The sequence below is a fragment of the Nicotiana tomentosiformis genome, chromosome 2, assembly GCF_000390325.3.
Source record: "Nicotiana tomentosiformis chromosome 2, ASM39032v3, whole genome shotgun sequence".
NCBI classification, from domain to species: Eukaryota; Viridiplantae; Streptophyta; class Magnoliopsida; order Solanales; family Solanaceae; genus Nicotiana; species Nicotiana tomentosiformis.
The window spans coordinates 69,876,413-69,894,614 of record NC_090813.1 but is presented as its reverse complement, the minus strand read 5'-3'; the positions used below and the strand labels follow the sequence as shown (position 1 = coordinate 69,894,614).

Here is an 18,202-nt window from a genome sequence, read left to right as displayed (position 1 = left end):
AGTTGGAAGAATACAAGCTCAACGATTTCATCATTCCTTCCTCACTCAAGATCCTAGTTTGGATTGAGTTTATGTTTTCCTATACTTTAGTTACATTTGTGAAGAACTTCTCCATGTCTATGGAGTAGATCCTTTTTGGGTTTTGATGGATTTGGTGTATTGATGATTGCTTGTGGATTACAACTCTATTTTTATGTATTTGAATCATTTTTGGAAGATTTAATTGTTGCATCTATATTCACTTGTTCTAGTAATCGAAAGAGGCACAACTTGTGATATCTTTGCATTATATTGTTGGTTAAGTTCATAAATTCTTCTAAGCAATTGAAACAGGCTAGTTGAATCATTAATTAAATCTAGTTAGGAGAATAATTAAAAGAGGTTTTCCTAAAGACCGATCCACTACGCATTCTGGCATATCTTCACGGTGCTTAAATTGGTTCATCCCGTGAGGTTAAGACTTAATCGAGAGAGGAGTTTTTGACGAACGTTTGAGCTAATAATAGAGTGAATTCGAGAGACTCACTTGAACATTGGAAGTGAATTATCTAGAGTTAGATCCCGAACAATTATCTTGTACTTATTCTGTCAAAACCCTATCCTCTTCTACTGATAACCTTAATTGCTTATTCCTTATTTCGATAGTCACTAGTCAATAGCGGTAGATTTTAGATTCTTAGTTAAATTTTATTATTAATCATATATATCTCAACTGTTGATCATCCTGGATATCAATCAAGCTAGAAACTACGAGAATACTATTTAAATCCAATCCTTGTTGATTCAATATTATACTATACTATCTTTCACTAGCGAGCTCAATTTAAATGTGTGTTTTGCACTCGTTAGCGTTCAACAACTAATTTTATCGTCGACATTTAATTCTTCTTCAATTTTTATCGTCCGGCTTTCCTTTTCCTGATTTCTCAATGTAATAGATAGAAATTAAATAATAAAAAATGTCGAGAAAAGGCCCAAAAAACTGAGAAATTATAGTCCAACTAAACTATCAGTCTCTTGTCTCATCTCCATTTATCTCTAAAATACAAATTCGTGTGTATGCATAGTTCTAATTGAATCTTAACTTTTTGGAGGCCTTCTAGTCCTAGAAAAAGAAGTAAAAAGGTCTTGGAGACCCATTTGTCTATCAATGCCTTTTAACAATTAGAAAATTAGGACGGACTCGTAATTTTACATTTAGTTACAGCATTACCAAATTGTATCCGGTATTTGGAATATGTAACCAAACTATGGAAAAAGAGTTTCTTTGTTTAAGTTAATTTAAATGATTGCGTCATTTATAATGTAATTATATATAAATTACTATAAATATTGATTGTATAAAGTTGCATACCATGAATCCATATATACGCTGGAACCCCTTCACATGACAAAAATGCCCTTTTACTCGAGTTTGACATATTCTTTTTTTTTTGTGGGGGGGGGGGGGGGGGGGGTTAAATTATTGTTTTGTTTTTCTTTCAAGAAAGCTATATAACCGCTAGCAGAACCCTATTTGTACTCTTTCGCCTCCGCTTTCTTCTCTCCCCAGAAAGGAATCAACCTTCTTCATATCTCTTCTAATTTTAATAACTTACCCAGAAAGCCATGCACACTTAATGCAACAGTAGCAGTATAATGTTTCTTTTTCCAGATCTTTTTTACAACAATCTTCTTCTCTGTTCAATTCTTTGCCTTGTTGGTGAATCAAGAATGTCAGATAACAAAAACAATAATGCAGAAGCAGGCGCAGCAGCTGCTGATGCTGCAGAATCGCACGAAGTTGCTGGTAGTAATCGCCCTGCATGTGCTTCATGTAAGCATCAAAGAAAGAAGTGTATAGAAGGAGAGTGCGTTATGTGGCGACACTTTCCAGCAAGCAAGATGGATGAATTTCTTGGGGTTCACAAGGTTTTTGGTATTTCCAATGTAACAAAGAAGATTAAAAGCTTAGATGATGTTGCTCAACGGGATGAAGCTATCAAATCCTTCTTCTGGGAAGCAAGGTTATGGCAGGTAGAAACGGAGTCACAATTTTAAATTTAATGAATTTATGCTTCTCACTATCTTGAAAATATGAGTCTCAACTTAATTACCATATATTTATAATCTTTATATGTATGTCTATTATTTATGACAAAGATGACCAGTTCAATTTTGAAATTATACTTGATGGGTTCAATCTTGACGGTTTTATGGTTCAATCGAAACTTTTGAGATTTTGAGTTCTGTTAAAATCTTGGTGGTTTTCATGTATATATAAATCTATATTAGGTGTCGAAAATACTGAGTTTAGTTAATCCACTAAATATAGGTTGCATCCGCTTAATTCTTCTGATTAATTAGTTTAACACTATATATACTTCCGCCTCTGATGGATGGAACGCAGGAGGATCCAGTTCATGGGCCGTTAGGGGAATACAAGAAGTTGGAACAACAGCTTAAAGAGCTTAAGGAGGAGGAACAAAGGAATAAAGAGCTACAAATTGTACAATTTCCACCCTCAGAGATAAGGTATTTGGATCAGATAGTGGCACAAAGACAAATCAGTACAATTTCCACGCTTAGTGATCAGGAAGATTATTTGTTGAACTCGATTTCCCCTAATTATAGTACACTTTTACAAGGACATGGGGTTTTTCCTAGCCATAATTATAATAATCCAATTGAACAAAGGCAAACTGGTTTAATCCCAAGACAAGGGTTTCAAGATCCCAGCATTATGCTACAAGACGGAAGAGGAGTTTCTCATCTGGCTAATTATAATGGTCATGTTCAATTACATCAACAAAGATGTTCATTTAACAATAATATAGATTTAGGGCAAGGAATTACTCGAGGAAGGAGAAGAAAGGAATGTAGCGATCATCAATTGGTGAGTCCAAGTTCTACTGCAGGTAGACATGTACGAGGAAGGGGAATTGGACCAATTAGTAGTGCAACTGGAATACGCGGTGCAATAATGCCAAGTAGTAGTTCTGCTTCTTTTGCTGATCAATGGACTGATAAGTTGAGAGATAGTACTGGTGGAGGACATTGTGAAGTAACAATTCCCTTGCCTTCTGCAGTACAAAATATTGCAGATGGAAGAAGTAACAGACAAGCTGAAGATTTTCAACATCAGTTCACTAACTATAACCACAGAAATTTACCAGGTAAATGTTCAACTTTAATATTACTACTATAAAACTACTACGTACTTTTTTCGTTTCTTATGAAGACAGAGGGGTTAGTAAAAGCTTTTATAACACCTCCGATAATTTAGCCATATATATCTAATTATTATTTTTTTGGATTCTTGAAGGGGAATCTAGTCAAAGTGACTTGGAGAGTATGGATGATTCAACCTCCAAGAGATTTTAGCACATTTTACATTTGTTTCTAAGGTAGAGGCTATTCAAACTCGATGGATTAAAAAGGTAGTTTCAATTTTATTCCATTATGATCCATTTCGTGTTATTCGTTAAAAGATAGAAAAGCAGATAAAAGTACAATGTAGTGTTTGCCTTTCTTACAGTATTATAACTCTCTAAATCTTGCTCTTTCCAATACGTATGCCTTTTAAACTTCAGAATGTTAGGACTACTTCAGATGTTAGAAATAATAGATAATAAGAAACACAGAAGAGATAACTGATTAAACTCATCAACACAAAAGAATTACAAACAGAACTGAAAGACAATAGAAGAAGGGGAGACGAGAGGAAAGGGATACAGAATTGCTCCAAAATCACATGTTGCTCATTTCAACCAGGTTTCCATTTAAAATCAGCCAGCCTTTAATTAGGCTGACTCGCCCAATTTCTGCGTCTATTAACCCATAGTCGTCGATCCAATCCCTTATATTAAAAATAGCCGGTGGAGCTATAATATAAGCATAATTTATGTATTATATAATCTATGTATATGACTAGAAAAAGTAAAAACAATTAATATGGTCGGCTATTTGTGTAAAGATCCCATGATTATACTCAGGCCCAAGGCCAATTTCTTGATACTCCAAGCCCATTTTCTGATTTGAGTCCATAACAGATTGCTATATACAAAAACTCCAACTAAAGTATTTCCTGATGATATGTACTTCTCGAATTGGTAACAACTACTTGCAATTGTGAATTGAATAATTCGACTTTCCTTTGGGGTTTTCGTAATTAGTTGGCTATTGTATTCATAAAATTATTGTCCTATAAAATGTCAAGATCGAATACACGTCATTCCAACTAATGAAAAGTAGTCATTTGAATGTCAGTTTCTAGAATTATTGTTCAAACCACGTGAAAATAAGAATGTTCTTCGTCCAAATTAATAATTACCATTACATATAGAACAAATGTGTAGCCCTGTCCATACGACAAGAAGGCAAAGCAAGGAGTGGTCAAAATTGGTACCTTATTTTTCTCTCGTTGATGATTCATGAACCTTGTTTATTAAATTATAGTCTTCATTAAAAGTCAAGTGCCAAAACAAAATGGATTGGAGATTATCCTTTATTGGCCCACTGAAAAGACCAAGGTAACCCTTACAAACTCAGTGAAGTCACATCAATTTTGGGTCTCTAGAACTCCAAACATGAGTCATCTACCTCATCTCTAGAACTCCAAACATTGGTCAACCTGATTATATTAATTGGAGGTTGAAGGAAGATGAACAGCGAATATGTGCCATTCTAATTGCAAAATTATCCTCTTTGTTATCAAGAGTATCTTATTTTATTAAATGATCACTTTGTCAAATTATAGTGTTCAACTAAACATCTTTCTATTCTTTATGTAGATTGACATGAAAAATTTTTTTTACTCTTACCATGTGCATGCACATTAAACCAATAAATGCACGAAATGTATTTATTTAAGACAATCTTTTTTCTCTCAACCTCGAAAAAAAGTAGACTTGAAAGGTCAACTGCGCAAACAGAGGCATCAATTCTGTGGAAAATTATAGTCTGATAATCCCTCTTCCTCAATCATATATCATTGTACATGCAAACAATTACCTAGGCTTGTAATATCAAGGAAAACAAGGGGGTAAACAGTGTCCACAATATTCTCACGAACGCACCAACTATTGAAAAAGACATGCACAAATTTTTCTCTTGTTTCCTCATATTTTCCTCTTCCTCCACGAAAGAAAATTCAACAGACCCCACAACTTTTCTAGTATTCCTCAAGTTAAATACCTGATCTCAACCTCATAATCCAAACTTCAGAAACATTTTTCAAAAGCCATAACCTTATATCCCTCTTAGCTATGGTTCCAGCTCCCCAAAGTGATTTGCCTCTTAATGAGAATGACTCACAAGAGATGGTACTATATGAAGTCCTCAATGAAGCTAGTGCCCTTACCATCCCATATTTACCCCAAAGAAACCAGCTTATTCCCAAAAATGTCCTTCGTCCATCACAGACCATAGGAAAGAAGTACAGAGGCGTAAGACGGAGACCATGGGGAAAATACGCTGCTGAAATTCGTGATTCGGCTAAACATGGTGCTAGAGTATGGCTAGGCACTTTTGAAACAGCCGAAGAAGCTGCCATAGCTTATGATAGAGCAGCCTTTAGAATGCGTGGTGCTAAGGCACTCCTCAATTTTCCGTCTGAAGTTGTCACAGCCTCTGCTTCAGTAGATAGATTACTACTACGTCCCCCAAGTTTGAGCTCAGATAGTTACACTAATTCCAACAATTCAAATTCTAGTTCAAATGAAGTTTCAAGTGGGTTGATTAATACATTTGAATCAAGAATTTCAACGGAATTTTCTCAAGATACTAAGACAGAGTATATGGAGAATTTCTTGGCACTTTGAACCAATTGCACGGTCGATGTTAAGTTGTACTAGGAGTTATAGTTTGTTCACACCTCGAGCATAATTTAGACGTGTTTGATTGTCTCCGTAATATATCTATCTAGTTGTGTTTTACTTTCACATTATATACTAGTCTTTCTTTTTATTTTCTTCTTGAATTGTTTACAACCATCATGCGCGCTTTAATCATGTAATTCATCTGTAAAAAGCTTGTATCAGATTTTATTAGCGCTTCGTTTACAAATTGTAATTTGCACATTCTGTTTACCACTTTTCTCAAGAACGCAAATCAAACGCACTATCATATGCGGGGTTGCCACAGAGAGGCTAAAGTGTTAGTCATTCTCTGACCAAGAATATAATGGACCGTCGAACATAATAGATTACTCATTACTCCCTCCCTTCCGATTTACGTGAACATGTTTGACTGCGCACGAATTTTAAAAAAAAAATGAAGTATTTTAGAATTTGTGGTCCTAAACAAATCAAAAAGGGGCATAGAGTATTTGTGTGGTTATAAAAGTTTCTCATTAAGGGTGAAATTATAAATTTAAGCTAAATTGTTTCCAAATTTAGAAAGAAGTCATTCTTTTTGGAACAGACAAAAAATGAAAATAGGTTCACATAAAATAACGGAGGGAGTATTAATAAATTCATATAAAGACTTATTTATTCTCTTAATTAACTCAACGATCTTATAAAAAATTAGCTCAACGATCTTATAAAAAATTAGCTCAACGAAGGGAAACAGAACAGCAAGTTCCTTTTTAAGAATTGTCAAATAAATTCTAGCAATATCAAATTTAACCCAAAAAAATATACTCCATCCACGTTAGTTTATGTGGCACCATTCGAATTTTGAGAATCAATTAAATTGTTTTACTGTTATTTTTTCATGTCTTTTAAATATTTTTAAATTATTAACTATTAGCACTTATAACATTTTATGTAATTTCCAAATATGTAAATTTTATTTTCGAATTCATAGTCAAAATTAAAAGAATTTGACTCTCAAACCCACACGTTTCCACATTATCTCATTTGACACTCCTAACAAATTCCAAAGTCCCATTTGCGATTAACACAGAACCTTATATGTAATTATGTATAGTGGAGAAGAAGATAAAATTTGCTTAGATCACTTTGCCAAGTGGTCAGCAGTCAAAAGACACACGATGATTGTGTTAAAATAAAGAAAGGATAGAGATTCAAGATCTGATTATTGACTATGTATATTATCCAAAGTTGACCCAGAGGCGGCTTAACAACAAGTTTATTTGGAGGCCCTTAAAAAACAATTTAATAGATATTTTTATTTAGAATCTATTTTCTTTTTTACTTTTTGAGATGCAGAGTTATTAATTATTTTCTATAATCGATTTCTTCTAATAATTCTTTTTTATTTGATTTTATATTTACAATCTATTTAATCTTCTTCTTCTTAGAGTTTAATACTATCACCTGGGTTAATTAGTGACTTATTCATCTAAAATACACTCCCCTATTTTTTCTAATTCAGTCTTTCTATTGTTTGCCAAAAATTTATCAAGGGCTTTTTTGGGGATTGTATTAAATTTTTAACTCTTCTCTTTAAATAACCATGAAATAAAAATAACAAATATAAGATAAAAAGATACGTTAGAATAAAAGAACTTGATTCAAGAAGTTTGAATACTTAATTCTAAATTTTGTATTGCTGCTTCAAAAACTTTCCGGATGCTTTAAATGTGAGAACGAATAGATAAATGAGACACAATAGTATCGAAAGTAGATTTTAACTATGTTGTTGAAGAAGCAACAAAATTGTAATATGGCCAAATTTTCATGACATAATATCCATTATAATAAATTTGTAGTTCATGACATTTGCCATGACATAATATCCATTATAACAAATTTGTGGATCATGACATTTGCCATGACATAATATTCATTATTAGGCCAAAGATTTCTTGCTATAAATAGAGGAGTTTCTCCTTATTTGTAAACACACCGATTCAAGAGTTTTTCACTCTTGTCTTTCTTTCTCCTCATTTATTTTATTATAGAGTATTTTATAAAAGAGTGAGTGTTGGGAAACACTTGTGTGAACCCTTTCTTTGGAGTGATCTTGTGAGGTTATTCTCTTGGGGTGTTTGAGATTAATTAGAGTATATACTCTAATTATGTAATCTTGTTGGTATAGTAAAATTGCTTCTCTCCGCTCGTGGACGTAAGTCACCTTGACCGAACCACGTTAAATTAGTGGCTTCTTTATCTTCTTTAATTGTCGTTATTATCAACTTGCATTGTCTTTGTTATTATCATTATAACGTTGTTTGGCTAAATTTCGCACTACTCGGTTTCCCGATCCTAACAAAAGTTTTGAATAACGAATAGTTAAAATTTTAGAGAAAGTAAGAAAGAATATAGGACAAAGTATGTAAATTGATGAAATATAAGAAAGAATATAAGACAAAGTATATAAATTAATGAAATATGTGAAATGAAAGATTGTGGCTCTTGCATAAACTAAGAAAGAGAATGTAAAGTTTTAACACCTTTCTTATTAAAGGTAAAGTGAAGTATAATTTCCTTATCAAATCCGTTCCTCATTAGTATGTTGTGATTTATAGAGTTATTCATATTTCCCTATTTTTAAGTCAAACGATCATTTATTCACAGAGCTAAAAAGTTGGCGTTCTTTTTATATGAAAAATCTAATTTTCTTCCGAATAGTACTCAATATTTTTCAAAAAAGAAAATAAACCTATTCTTTCCAAAAATGGGCCCCCAAATTTGGGGCCTAAAGCAATAGCTTTAGGTGCTTTATGGTTAAGCCGACACTGAGTTGACCCTGGACTCCGGTAGGTATCGGCCATATCAAAAAGAAAAAAAAGGGTAAAAGAGATAATTCTCCAATATTTTTATTTATGAAAAGAAGACCTATAATCTAATAGTATCGTTTTTTTTTCAATTGTATTGGTGTTCTCTTTCCTTCCCCTCTACTTATACGTGCTCCTTCTGTAATAGAAAGAAATTAAAAATTCATATTTTTGTAATTATCAAAGGATCTTTACGGGAAAAAAAGGATAAATTTGTTAGTCCCGCCAATATTATTGTATTTGTAAATAATAATTCTGAAAAATATAAGTTATCGTAATAAAACAGTAATTAATTCGAGCTCACTGAATTCACAGTGCTTCCTTAAGGAATTTAATCCCCTCCTAGTACCCAAGGTTATGGATTATTTCCTCCCAGGATAGAACGAATCACACACTGGTGTAGCAGTACTTCAAACCCCAGTGTTTCAGCGAACACAAAGTTCGGTAGCAAATCACACTTACCGTTGCTTTGTTTGAAGATGAACGACCCTCCACCCTCCATGGTGGAGCATGCACTAGCTTGTTTGTAGAGCAAGCACTTGGCCATGGTGGGAAGTAGGAAGAGCATTAGGCGGCTGCTATTGCAGCTGGTGGTCAATACACAGATTGGAACATATCCGTTACAAATGCGGATAATCTTACGTTAATATTTACTATTAACAATTAAATTTGGTCCAAAAAATTAATCAATCAATTGATCATTTGATCAAATTCAAATTCAAATCCGAAGCCGAAGTCGAGCCGAGCAGAGCGAGCGACGACGACGACGGCGCGAGGCTTGCTTTCTTCTTAACTCTTTAAGAGCTACAAGAAGAGCAATTATATATATACCCACCAAAAATCTTTTCCTCTTCCAATATGGGACAATGTCTCATTGTCAAGAGGGAAACTTAAAATTTTACTCAAAAATTTTATTTTTTCCTCCATTTCCCATTCACCCTCATTTTAAGACTATTTCATCTTAAATAACAAAAACCTCAACAATCCCCCACATGAATGGGGAATGGCTATATCACGGAAGTATGCATGGAAAAACGGTGTGATTTGCAAGCAAGGATTAATCGCATCTGGATAAGTAGGTTTCCCTTTGAACTTTCCGTAGTGAACTTATGTCGGATATACTCGGTCAATCGGTAGATTTGATATCTTTGAACCGTCGATCTTTGGTGTATACCTAGACAACCATAAGTCACACAATCAACCCTTAACCGTCTTTGGTTCTCATTGTTGTGTTCGTTTCAGCCATGAACACCGCCTGGTTTCATAAGTGCGTAGAGAACTGGCCTTACAAAGTTCTCCTTGAAGCGGCTAACACTTTACACTTACATAGGTGATTGCTAAACGTGTCATCATGTAGATACACTATTTGATATACCCCGTATCAAATTTAGAAATTATTAAAAAGTCTTAATGCTTTATCCTTGGTACTGAACATTGTCTCATCACGAGAACAGACTAAAATTTTATTTGACAATGTTGAACCGTCATTAATGACTTTGTTTGATCTCCTTGAACCTAGATCTTGGGATCTCCAGTCTTCTAAGTAGAGTTATCGCCATAATGACTTGTTCTCGGCCATAGCCCCATTCCCCTTGATATTTTCTCAACTACCTCTCTAGTTAGGCCTTTTGTAAGTGGATCCGACACATTATCACTTGACTTTACATAGTCAATCGTGATAATTCCTCTAGAGAGTAATTGTCTAACGGTTTTATGTCTTCGTCGTATATGACGAGATTTACCGTTATACATAACGCTCCCAGCCCTTCCAATTGCCGCTTGACTATCACAATGTATGCATATTGGTGCCAACGGTTTGGGCCAAAATGGAATGTCTTCCAAGAAATTCTGGAACCATTCAGCTTCTTCACCGGCTTTATCTAAGGCTATAAATTCAGCCTCCATTGTAGAGCGGGCAATACATGTTTGTTTGGATGACTTCCAAGATACCGCTCCTCCACCAATAGTGAATACATATCCACTCGTGGACTTAGAATCAGTTGAACCGGTGATCCAATTTGCATCACAGTATCCCTCAATCACCGCAGGGAATTTACTGTAGTGCAAGTCAAAGTTCTGGGTATGTTCTAAATATTTCAAAACTCGTTTCATTGCCATCCAATGAGATTGGCCTGGATTGCTCGTATATCGATTCAGTTTACTTATAGCACAAGCTATATCTGGTCGTGTACAATTCATGATATACATTAAGCATCCCAACACACGAGCATAATCTAATTGTGATATTCTTTGGCCTTTATTCTTTGCTAATGCAAGATTCACGTCAATTGGAGTCTTTGCAACTTTAAAGCCCAAGTGCTTGAATTTTTCAAGTACTGTCTTAATATAATGAGATTGTGACAATGCTAGACCTTGAGGAGTCTTATGGATCTTAATTCCCAGAATTAAATCAGCAACTCCCAAGTCTTTCATATCAAACTTGCTATTGAGCATACGCTTAGTAGCATTTATGTTGGCAATGTCATTACTTATTATCAGCATATCATCCACATATAGGCAAACAATGACTATGTGATTTAGAACATTTTTAATGTACACACATTTATCACATTCATTTATCTTAAAACCATTTGACAATATTGTTTGGTCAAATTTCGCATGCCATTGTTTGGATTCTTGTTTTTGTCCGTAAAGAGACTTAACAAGTCTACATACCTTCTTTTCTTTACCTGGAACCACAAACCCTTCAGGTTGTTTCATGTAAATTTCTTCCTCCAACTCTCCAGTTAAGAAGGCCGTCTTAACATCCATTTGATGAATTTCAAGACCATACACTGTAGCTAATGCTACTAACATCCGTATGGACGTAATTCTTGTAACTGGAGAGTATGTATCAAAGTAGTCTAGACCTTCTCGTTGTCTATACCCTTTGACTATGAGTCTTGCCTTGAATTTATCAATAGTGCCATCATCTTTGATTTTTCTCTTAAAAATCCATTTAGAACCCAAAGGTTTATTTCGAGGAGGAAGATCAACCAATTTTCATGTATGGTTATTCAATATGGATTTTATTTCACTATTAACTGCCTCTTTCTAAAACAATGATTCAGAAGAAGTCATAGCTTTTTTAAATGTTTGAGGCTCATTCTCCAATAAGAAAGTCACAAAATCTGGTCCAAATGAAGTAGACGGTCTTTGACGTTTACTACGTCTTGGATCCTCCTGATTATATGTACTTTCTTTTGTTTCTTCCCGAGGTCGTTTAGATCCTTCACCAAATAACTCACATTCCTTTTTATACGGATATATATTTTCAAAGAACTCAGCATTGTCTGATTCTATAACCGTATTATTATGAATGTCGGGATTTTCTGATTTATGAACCAGAAATCGAGTACCATCGTCAATAAAAGTTATGAAATACTTCTTTCCACCGCGAGATGGTATTGACTTCATGTCATAAATATCTGTGTGAATTAAGTCTAAAGGATTTGAATTCCTTTCAACTGACTTATAAAGATGTTTAACATACTTAGATTCCACACATGTTTGACATTTTTGATTTTTCGCATTCAAACTTAGGTAGTACTTCCAAGTTAATCATTTTCCGCAAGGTTTTATAATTGACATGACCCAAACGTACATGCCATAAATCTTTTGACTCAAGTAAGTAAGAAGAAGCTGAAATATTATTATTGTTTTCTACAACCATTACATTTAGATTGAAAAGGCCCTCGGTGAGGTAACCTTTTTATACAAATATTTCATTCTTACTTATGACAACCTTGCCAGACACAAAAATGCACTTAAAATCGTGCTTAACAAGAAGTCCAGTAGAGACTAAATTCTTTCTCATTTCGGGAACATGAAGGACATTGTTCAAAGTCATGACCTTGCCAGAAGTCATTTTCACAAATATCTTCCCATATCCTTCAACTTTTGCTGTTGAAGCATTTCCCATATAAACTGTCTCTCCGGGTCCAGCAGGAGCATAAGTAGCAAAAGCTTCTCTAACTGCACAAACATGGCGAGTGGCTCCAAAATCAAACCACCATTGTTTAGGATTTTCCACCAAGTTACATTCAGAAAGTATGGCACACAAGTTATCAACATAATCATGCTTTACTATCATGTTTGCTTGACCCATTTTCTTGTCTTTCTTCGGAGCACAACACTCCGTAGATTTGTGTCCGATTTTCCTACAGTTGTAGCAGTTTTCACTGAACCGCTTCTTGCTTGGGTTGTATTTCGGAACAGAAGCCTTCTTCCTCTTTTTGTTATCTTCAATAATATTTGCTCCCATTATTGTTGAATTTTCACGGCCTCTCCTTTCAGCAGCTTTATTGTCCTCTTCGATTTTCAACCGAACAATGAGATCTTCAAGGGACATTTCCTTTCGTTTGTGTTTCAAATAATTTTTGAAGTCCTTCCACAACGGAGGCAACTTCTCAATCATTGCTGCTACTTGGAATGCTTCATTGATGACAAGACCTTCAGCAAATAGATCATGAATAATCACTTGCAATTTCTAGACTTGGGTAATAATAGATTTGCTATCTACTATTTTGTAGTCCAAAAATTTTGCGGCAACAAATTTCTTCATCCCGGCATCTTCAGTTTTATATTTCTTTTCAAGCGCATTCCATAATTCTTTTGATGTCTCCACGCCACTGTATACATTATACAGATTATCATCCAGTCCGCTAAGAATATAATTCTTGCATAAAAAATCAGAATGCTTCCACGCTTCAATCATGACAAAGCGTTTATTCTCTGGAGTTTTATCTGGCAGATCAGGAACATCTTCCTTGATGAACTTCTGTAGACATAACGTAGTTAAGTAGAAGAACATCTTCTGCTGCCAGTGCTTGAAATCAATCCCGAAAAATTTTTCGGATTTTTCTGCCGGTGCCAACGCAGGTGTTCGGCTTGTCGATGCGTTGGCAGTCACCGTCGGAACAGCTTGGTTTTCGCTTTCAGTTGTCATTTTTTCTGTAAAAGAATGACACAAACAAACGTTTAATAAACGTTTTCAAACTGGAGTAAAAATCACATAGATTTTAATCTCCAACAAAATGCCACGAAGGCTTTACTCTCCAAAACGGGAGTACACAAAACCACAAAGGTTTTAGTTTGCAGAATAATAAGAATAACACAAATACAGAAATAAATATTAAATTCCTTAAGATTGTTAGTCCCGCCAATATTGCTGTATTTGTAAATAATAATTCTAGAAAATATAAGTTATCGTAATGAAACAGTAATTAATTCGAGCCCACTGAATTCACAGTGTTTCCTTAAGGAATTTAATCACCTCCTAATACCCAAGGTTATGGATTATTTCTTCCCAAGATAGAACGAATCACACACTGGTGTAGCGGTACTTCAAACCCCAGTGTTTCAGCGAACACAAAGTTCGGTAGCAAATCACACTTACAGTTGCTTTGTTTGAAGTTAAATCAATGCAGAACAAAGGAGTAGAAACTCAGAAAATCGTATGGAAATGGTAAGAGAAAGGAGTGCAATGTATAGCCAAAGTTGAGCGTTTTCAGTTTGGTGTATCTTTCTTCAACAGCTGCTGCACATATTTATAGCAGTCAGCTTTGAAGATGAACAACCCTCCACCCTCCATGGTGGAGCATGCACTAGTTTATTTGTGGAGCAAGCACTTGGCCATAGTGGGAAGTGGGAAGAGCATTAGGAGGCTGCTATTGCTGCTGGTGGTCAATACACAGATTGAAACATATCCGTTATAAATGCGGATAATCTTACGTTAATATTTACTATTAACAAATAAATTTGGTCCAAAAAATTAATCAATCAATCATTTGACCAAATCCAAATCCGAAGCCGAAGCCGAGCCGAGCAGAGCGAGCGACGACGACGACGACGACGGCGCGAGGCTTGCTTTCTTCTTAACTCTTTAAGAGCTACAAGAAGAGCAATTATATATATACCCACCAAAAATCTTTTTCTCTTCTAATATGGGACAATGTCTCATTGTCAAGCGGAAGAAACTTAAAATTAACTTGGCCATGGTGGGAAGTGGGAAGAGCATTAGGCGGCTGCTATTGCAGCTGGTGGTCAATACACGGATTGAAACATATCCGTTATAAATGCGGATAATCTTAGCCGAAGCCGAAGTCGAAGCCGAAGCCGAGCCGAGCCGAGCAGAGCGAGCGAGCGACGACGACGGCGCGAGGCTTGCTTTCTTCTTAACTCTTTAAGAGTTACAAGAAGAGCAATTATATATATACCCACCAAAAATCTTTTCCTCTTCCAATATGAGACAATGTCTCATTGTCAAGAGGGGAAAACTTAAAATTTTACTCAAGCACTTGGCCATGGTGGGAAGTGGGAAGTGCATTAGGCGGCTGCTATTACAGCTGGTGGTCAATACACGGATTGGAATATATCCGTTACAAATGCGGATAATCTTACGTTAATATTTACTATTAATAAATAAATTTGGTCCAAAAAATTAATCAATCAATCATTTGACCGAAGCCGAAGCCGAGCAGAGCAGAGCGAGCGAGCGACGACGACGGCGCGAGGCTTGCTTTCTTCTTAACTCTTTAAGAGTTACAAGAAGAGCAATTATATATATACCCACCAAAAATCTTTTCCTCTTCCAATATGAGACAATGTCTCATTATCAAGAGGGGGAAACTTAAAATTTTACTCAAGCACTTGGCCATGGTGGGAAGTGGGAAGTGCATTAGGCGGCTGCTATTACAGCTGGTGGTCAATACACGGATTGGAACATATCCGTTACAAATACGGATAATCTTACGTTAATATTTACTATTAACAAATAAATTTGGTCCAAAAAATTAATCAATCAATCATTTGACCGAAGCCGAAGCCGAGCCGAGCAGAGCGAGCGACGACGACGCGAGGCTTGCTTTCTTCTTAACTCTTTAAGAGCTACAAGAAGAGCAATTATATATATACCCACCAAAAATCTTTTCCTTTTCCAATATGGGACAATGTCTCATTGTCAAGAGGGAAAAACTTAAAATTTTACTCAAAAATTTTATTTTTCCCTCCATTTCTCATTCACCCTCATTTTAAGACTATTTCATCTTAAATTACAAAACCTCAACAAAATTAAAATCTCCAAAGCCATCTTTACGTATATTATAAACGAGCATAACTTTTGAAAAAGCAAAAGTAATTTTATAAGCACACCTTGATGACTTTTTGTTTATAAACTACCCGAGAGCTATAGAAATTCAAAATGGACCATTTGATAAACTTTTGTCACACGTTTACCGCAAAGAGAAGTAATTATAAAGTACTCCCTCCGTTTCAAATTAGACGAGGTACTTTCCTTTTGTGTCTGTTCCAAAATAAATGACATATTTTTAAATTTGGAAATATTTCAATTTTAAACTCTTCATTTTACATATTTTATCCTTAATGAGAAGCTTTTATAAGCACACAAAAGTCATGGCCCTACTAAACTTTTACCCCTTAAGCTTTTAAGACCACAAATTTCAAAAAATTTCTTTTTATTTCTTAAAGTATGTGCGGAGTCAAGCTACCTCATCTAAATTGAAACAACACGGATCAAGGCACGTAATATAAAATATTTCGGTTGTCTTCCCGTCTAGAAAAGCATTATACGTAATCAGTGAACTCTGCAATATTTGTCTAGACTAGATAGATCTACGTAACTTCTAGAAAATGATTCATTTTTTTCAAGAATGGTTGGTTAGCCAAACCTCTGTCTTAGCTCTTGAGAAGAAATGTTCTCTGGTTAGAAATTAGTTTTTCTTTTTTTTGGTGGACTACATACATTCTAGGAAACTTAGTTTTATTTCTGTGAGATAAAAGAAATCGGAAGGAAAGACTACATAAGCAGTCAAACTACTACTAACCGCCAATTCTCTTCAACCACTCAATAGTGACTTCAGAAACTTTTCCAGCTTTCGTCGTTTGCTAATTATGCAACTAAGACGATAATTAGAAAACATACAGAAGTTATAATTTTGCAACTCAATATTCATGAAATAAAGAGGCGATAACTAAAATCATGTGGCATGCATACAGTATAAATTTGTATAAACAAAGTATGAATCATCCAATAAATTCCTATACATAATATCCAAGAATATCATTTTAACTTAGCTAGGTGCCTTATGCCCCTATCTTCCCTAATTGTATGTCTACAACTTAAAATTTAATTATTCAATCACAAAGAGGATAATAAACTGTCCAAATAATCACTTCCAAGATCTTCAAACTCTAGGATGTCCAAGTCACTCTGATCAAGATCCTCCTCCCAACTTCTCATAATTTTCTTTTGTAGAGGTAATTGATTAATTACATCTAAATCTTCAAACATGCTCCAATCTCTGGACACCCTTTTCCTTGAATTTGAAATAGACTGATCATCCCAGCCAAGATATGCACCTCCTATTTGTGAAGCTGATGGTGGAAAAGTCCATTTTTGTTCAGGAACAGATATTCCCATGGCTTGAGCAACAGTTTCAAGGGGGAAGTTTAAGTAGGCCTTAGGACCTCTTATTCTCAAAGCTGCTTTATCATAAGCCATGGCTGCTTCTTCAGCAGTATTAAAAGTTCCTAGCCAAACCCTAGCTCCTTTTCTTGATGAATCCCTTATCTCCGCCGCGTATTTTCCCCATGGCCTCCTTCTTACCCCTCTATAATGCCTTGTTACAACCATCTTCTTCTTGTCTTTTTTGACATCTTCATTTTTGCTTGTTGATGTATCATTTGAATGTATTTTGTCATTAGGAGGAAGAATTCCATTAAGAAGCTCTTCCCAAGTTTCAGCTCCCATTGATATCCATCTTCCTAAGCTTGGCAACCTTTCAAGACTTGGTAGTTCTTCCCATTTTTCAGGAAATAATTCATTTGTCTCACTTTGAGCCTTTTCATTAGCTTCATTCTTGGATATGAAGTTTGCCCAAACATTCTCTAAAATCTCTTCACATGCCACTTCTTGTTGTTGGTTCTTTTCCACATGAGTCATCTTTAAAGAATATTTCATATGAATAATATTGTAGAAAATTACTTGAGGACTATTTATAAGAGAGTCTATCTTTTGTGCTGGCTTCTTGTTTGGTGATGACTCGGAAATAACAGCTCAGCTAATGGTTTTAATTCGATTGATGAATTGGAAGCCAGTAGGACGCTTGTACTACAAACTATGACTAAGCTAAATTCAAGGATGATTACCAGAATTTAGACACGAAGAAAGGTGTTTACTTTAGTGTTTTTAATATTTTCTTGTTGAATGCTTTGATTATAACTAATCATTTTGTGTTGTTTGCTGAAAAAGCTATTTTTTAAATATTTTTTTAATCCATCCATACTAAATGATTAATGAGATAAGAAGCAGGTGAAGAGTATGAAAAGGCTTGTTCAAGTCTCATTGTTTTGCTTTCTCGTCACTAGTTCCTTGAACTGCGACGTTTTTGAGTTTTTCATTGACATCGCAATATAAGGCTACATAATCCAATTTCCTTAAACTTCTTAGTTAAGGAACGAATGTTCACATTGAACCTCTAATATGTTTTCAGAAAGCCCAAAAAAAAAAAAATAGTT

The 18,202-nt window shown here is 35.0% G+C and overlaps 3 protein-coding genes across 3 annotated transcripts; 2 read left to right on the top strand and 1 right to left on the bottom strand.

Moving 5' to 3' along the window:
• The first annotated feature begins 1,520 nt into the window (after positions 1–1,520).
• On the top strand, positions 1,521–3,363 carry LOC138905001 (LOB domain-containing protein 27-like). The gene is made up of 3 exons (XM_070193504.1): positions 1,521–2,016; positions 2,390–3,155; positions 3,305–3,363. The coding sequence occupies exons 1-3, from the start codon at positions 1,639–1,641 to the stop codon at positions 3,361–3,363; spliced, it is 1,203 nt and encodes a 400-aa protein (XP_070049605.1). The 5' UTR covers positions 1,521–1,638.
• Positions 3,364–5,189: 1,826 nt separating this feature from the next.
• Positions 5,190–5,946, top strand: LOC104111645 (pathogenesis-related genes transcriptional activator PTI5-like). Its single transcript, XM_009621387.4, has one exon. It carries the CDS (start codon positions 5,247–5,249, stop codon positions 5,799–5,801), a length of 555 nt encoding a protein of 184 aa, XP_009619682.1. The 5' UTR covers positions 5,190–5,246; the 3' UTR covers positions 5,802–5,946.
• A 10,707-nt stretch (positions 5,947–16,653) lies between these two features.
• LOC104116436 (ethylene-response factor C3) lies at positions 16,654–17,924 on the bottom strand. The gene has a single exon (XM_009627291.4). It carries the CDS (start codon positions 17,643–17,645, stop codon positions 16,824–16,826), a length of 822 nt encoding a protein of 273 aa, XP_009625586.2. The 5' UTR covers positions 17,646–17,924; the 3' UTR covers positions 16,654–16,823.
• Positions 17,925–18,202: the final 278 nt, after the last annotated feature.